This window comes from Henckelia pumila, chromosome 2 (genome assembly GCF_033568475.1).
Source record: "Henckelia pumila isolate YLH828 chromosome 2, ASM3356847v2, whole genome shotgun sequence".
In the NCBI taxonomy this organism is placed as follows: domain Eukaryota; kingdom Viridiplantae; phylum Streptophyta; class Magnoliopsida; order Lamiales; family Gesneriaceae; genus Henckelia; species Henckelia pumila.
In genome coordinates, this window is record NC_133121.1 from 105508148 (window position 1) to 105513234 (window position 5087).

The 5087-nt window shown below is 48.3% G+C and overlaps 1 protein-coding gene across 1 annotated transcript; it reads left to right on the top strand.

Annotated features, from left to right (window-relative positions):
• The first annotated feature begins 587 nt into the window (after positions 1-587).
• LOC140878083 (uncharacterized) lies at positions 588-4214 on the top strand. Its single transcript, XM_073281685.1, has 2 exons — positions 588-2858; positions 3048-4214. The coding sequence occupies exons 1-2, from the start codon at positions 588-590 to the stop codon at positions 4212-4214; spliced, it is 3438 nt and encodes a 1145-aa protein (XP_073137786.1).
• Positions 4215-5087: the final 873 nt, after the last annotated feature.

Genomic DNA, 5087 nt, shown 5'->3' on the forward strand with positions numbered 1-5087 from the left:
CTGGGTGGCAGTAACCTGGAATCTACGAGGAAGGCTTAACCTGGGAGGCCTTAGCACCCGGACCGATACAGGAGATCGAAAGGAACCCGGGTAAGGGGCCTGGGAGCTAGAACCTCCCGGAGTAAGCCTTCGGAAGTTAGGAAAGGAAAACCAGTGGGGCCCCGGCCTTTCTATTTTTAGGGCAAGGAAACGGCCACGTTTATTTGAAGTGTGTCAGGTTCAAATCACAAATCCAATCATTACTAAACACGATCCAAAGGAGTGGGCTCTGTCTGGAAATTGTGGGGGTCTAAATCACACGTGATAACCATCTTATCACCCTAAAAGTTGTCAGTAAGGCCATACCCAGTAATCATTGAGGACCCGGGTGGGCGAGTATAAAAGCCCATCCTGGGGGGCAAGGTAGGGCTATGGACTCACTCTCTAAAAAATATTGGTAGAATTTCGTCTCCAAACGCATAAGATATTTATATATTTTGTATCTTCACCTACCTTTTCCGCTCGGGAATTTACCCATCCCCGGATAGTCATTTTGTGATAATCGCATCATTGGCGCCGTCTGTGGAAAGTGAGTCTAAGACATAGATATGACCATCATGGATGATCCTGAAAGCTCTCGTCGAGCAGTGGCTGCAATCCAGGAACAAATGAACGCTATAGTGGATGCGGCTGTACAAAGAATCATGGCGATACAACAAGGAGAAAAAGAGGGCCAAGGGAAGGATAATGAAAAGGAAATAGAAGGGGAAGAAGAACCAGGGCCGAGGCCCAAGAAAGAGAAGAATAAAGGCATACACGTGGAGGAGGAGGGGAATTCACATGCAGGATTGGCAAATGTCACCATGGCAGGGGAGCTGGAAATGTTGAAACAAAAAATACAAAAACTGGAGAATACTGACCCGCGGGAATCTTCGCGGGTCAAAAGTTTGGGTTGTCCCTTCTCTTCGAAAATCATTGGAGAGCCATTGCCAGTCTATTTCAAGTCCGCCAAAATCAAGGAGTATGATGGCAGCGCTGATCCCAAGGAGCATGTAACCCGGTTTGAAAACGTGGCAATGTTGTATTGCTATGGTGATCAAATCAAGTGCAAGGTGTTTCTAACTACCTTGGTGGACTCCGCCCAGAGATGGTTCGAAAATCTGGAAGAAGGAAGCATTAAGACTTTCAAAGAATTCCGGGAAGTCTTTTTGCAACACTTTAGCAGCAGCAAGCGATACAAGAAAACCACTCTTAGCCTCTTCGAGATAAAGCAGCTAAACGAGGAGTCTCTAAGAGCTTATATTAAAAAGTTCAATAGAGTGGCCCTGGAAGTGCCTGCGTGTGCACCTGAAACCAAAATCACTGCTTTCACGCAAGGGCTTAAAGAAGGAGAATTCTTCCGGTCTTTAGTCAAGAGGGCTCCCAGATATTTTGAGGACCTCTTGGCTCGAGCTGAGAAATATATCAATATGGAGGAGGCCCAGCGACAGAAGAGTGAAAAGGACAAGAGGGAAGAACAGAAGGAGAAAGGAAACCAGAGTAATCAAGGAAGAAGAAGGCATGATCAACCAGGGAGGCTTGCCGCTTTTGCTCCTCACAGGGTAACCCGGGATAGGGAAATCCATTTGTGTGAGGAGAATGTTCAGCCGTTGCCTCCAAAAAGGCCAGGAAAATACTGTTCGATACACCGGGTTAACACACACGACACTAATGAGTGCCGGAGGCTCATCGTGGAACCGGGGCAGCCTATACCCGAAGAAACAAAGCATGTGGAGAAAAAACAGCGGGGACACCCCTGGGTACCCCGGTTTGACACCCCGCGAAACAATAGGCCCGACCCCTCAAAAGCCCGGGAGGTAACGCCACGGGGGCCTGACAAAGGACCCCGAGAGGGATCTTCCAAAGGGGTGATCAACATGATTTCGGGAGGATCCACTGACGGGGACTCTAATAGGGCTCGGAAATCTTGGAGCAAAAGAGAGGTCCTGGGAATCGAGGCCCGGAGACCAGATCCCTGCCCAGTCATTACATTTGGGCCCGAGGATTTGGAGGGAGTGTGTCTACCCCACAACGATGCTTTACTCATCCGAGCGCAGGTGGCTAACTATGACATAAAAAGGGTGTTTGTGGATTCAGAGAGTTCTGTGAATGTCATTTTCCAGGATGCATTTGAGCAAATGGACTTGCGGGGTTGTGAGGTTAACCCTGTAAAAACATCCCTGTATGGGTTTGCAGGACATACCATTCGGCCTAAAGGAGAAGTGTGGTTGCCTATTACGTTAGGATCGGGCGATACAAAGAATACTGTCATGGCCCTCTTCACCGTGGTGGAGGCCCCATCTTCCTACAATATTATCCTGGAAAGGCCGGCCTTAAATGCCTTTAGGTCTGTCACTTCCGCTTACCACCAAAAGATCAAATTCCCGGTGGGGGATCGAGTGGGCGAAGTAAAGGGAGATCAACACTCATCCCGACGGTGTTATGCGGACACCATCCGGGTGGATAACAAGAGGGCACGAGGGACGGAGAGGAGAGATGGTTCCAGACAGGAAGAGGTGTGCGCGGTAGGAGAAGTAAAAGAAGAATATGAGGAGGTGGAGGTAGTGCCTGGACAGCCAGGGAAGATCGTCCGGGTGGCTCGGGGAATGGAGCCTGCTTTGATTGAGCAATTAAAGACCTGCCTGACCCAGAACGCGGATGTGTTTGCCTGGTCTCCTAAGGAGCTAACTAGAGTCCCGGCCCATTTGGCAGAGCATAGGCTAAATATCCTCCCAGGATCCCGGCCCGTCAGGAAAAAGAAGAGACACTTTGGGGCAGAAAAAGACAAGGTCATTGCTGAGCAAGTCCGGGAACTTCTGGAAGCAGGGCACGTTAAAGAGGTACAGTTTCCTACTTGGTTATAGAACATAGTGCTGGTACCCAAAAGTACAGGGAAATGGAGAATGTGTATAGATTTCCGAGACTTAAAAAAAGCCTGCCCCAAGGACTGCTATCCCCTGCCCCGGATTGATCAGTTAGTAGATTCTACCTCTGGTTATGAGTTGCTTTGCTTTATGGATGCTTACCAGGGATACCATCAAATTTCCCTGGCTAGGGAGGATCAGGATAAGGTCAGTTTTGTTACGTCAAGAGGAACGTTTTGTTATGTGGTTATGCCTTTTTGGTTAAAGAATGCAGGAGCCACCTATCAAAGGATGATGGATAGAGTTTTCAAAAATCAATTGGGCCGGAATGTTGAGGTATATGTGGATGATATTCTGGTGAAATCCAGGACCCAGGACCATTTTATTCCTGACTTGGAAGAAACCTTTGGTACCTTGCGAAGGTACGGGGTGAAGCTTAACCCAGCTAAGTACGTGTTCGGAGTGAAAAGCGGGAAATTCTTGGGATTTGTAGTGACCGAGAGAGGAATAGAGGTAAACCCGAAGAAAGTAAAAATCCTAAGGGAGATGCCATCACCCTCCTCCATTAGGGAAGTGCAGCGGTTGACTGGAAGAGTCACTGCTCTGTCCCGTTTCATTGCTCGGTCTGCCCACTGGAGTCATCCTTTCTTTCAGGTGTTGAGGAAGGCTCAGAGATTTGGATGGAGTGAGGATTATGAACGGGCTTTCCAGGAATTAAAGGAGCATCTGGAAAATCTGCCCATCCTGGTTAAGCCCGAACCAGGGGAGAGATTGTGGGTTTATATCTCCACGATAGAGTTTGTTGTGAGCACAATGTTAATAAAGGAAGATGGAGGAGATCAAAAGCCAGTTTATTACGTAAGCCATGCTCTGAAGGGGCCTGAGACCCGATACAGTGAAATGGAAAAGATGGCCCTGGACCTTATTTTGACTGCCCGAAAGCTCCGACCTTACTTCCTATCGCATCCGGTCACTGTCCTGACCAATAGACCCTTGGGCCGGGTGATGACTCAGTCGGATGCTTCAGGTCGATTGGTCAAGTGGACAGTAGAATTGGGAGAATACGATATAGAGTACAGGCCTCGGGCAGCTATTAAGGCACAAGCTTTGTCTAACTTCCTGACCGAGGTCATCACATTTGGACAGGAGGAGGTGTGGAGAATCTTTGTGGATGGGGCCAGCAGTTTGGAAGGAAGCGGAGTGGGGGTGATCCTCATTTCTCCCACTCAGGAAAAAACTAAAGTGGCGATAAGATTATCATCTTTCAAGTCAAACAATGAAGCAGAGTATGAAGCAGTAATCTCGGGCTTGAAATTGGCTCGGGAGGCGTGAGCCAGGCATGTGATTGTGTATTTGGATTCTCAACTGGTAGTGCAGTAAGTCCAGGGAACTTTTGGCATCAAAGAGCAGCCATTACCAGGTTGAGCCCCCGGGTCGCCGTATGCATTGATCACCTGGTCAAGGGGATCTTTCACCCGGGTGCCCAACCCGTAGGCTATGATGTTATCGTTCAATAATAAGGCGGGGGAGGAAAATGTCCTATTCTTGACTAATGCCAAGCTACGAGTATAAGGCTCCTCAACCTTATAATGTTCGGGAAGCTCAGGTTGAGGAGGGAGACTAGATAAGAACCCGGTCCTAAAAGTGAAAGGAGCCGGGGGTTGAATAAAAAAATACCGCTCTTTCCATCCCTTTAAAGATGAGGGGATATCGGAAAGAAAACGAGCATTCAGCCGTGCGGCCAGGGAGAAAGCTCCTTCGTTAAAGCGGCAAGAAAAAAAGTAGTGCAAAATCAAAGGAGTGATGGCTAAGTTGTGCATTTTAAAGAGTATATAGGTCGAGGCCATTATTCGGAAGGAGTTCGGGTGGAATTGGAATGGGAAATCGAAGGCCACTCCGAATTTGGTCTCGGAAAAATGTGTAGAAACCGGGAGGAGGATTATCAGGAGTACTCCCAGGTAGAGGACGAAATAAGAAGTAGGATAAAGGGATTTCCCCTGAGCCACGAAGTTCCTCCGCGGCCCCTTGGGAGAGGGTGCTAGGAAGGTAAGTGTACCAGCCCAAGGAAGAGGGCACAGAAGATAGGGGTTTTGGGTTCTTTACTTTTTGTTTGCCTTTTCCCTTAGGGCGAGAGGAAGAAGCAACAGAAGTGTAGTAGCCCATACCCGAAATCAGTGATTAAGTGTTAATCAATTCATTAATCCT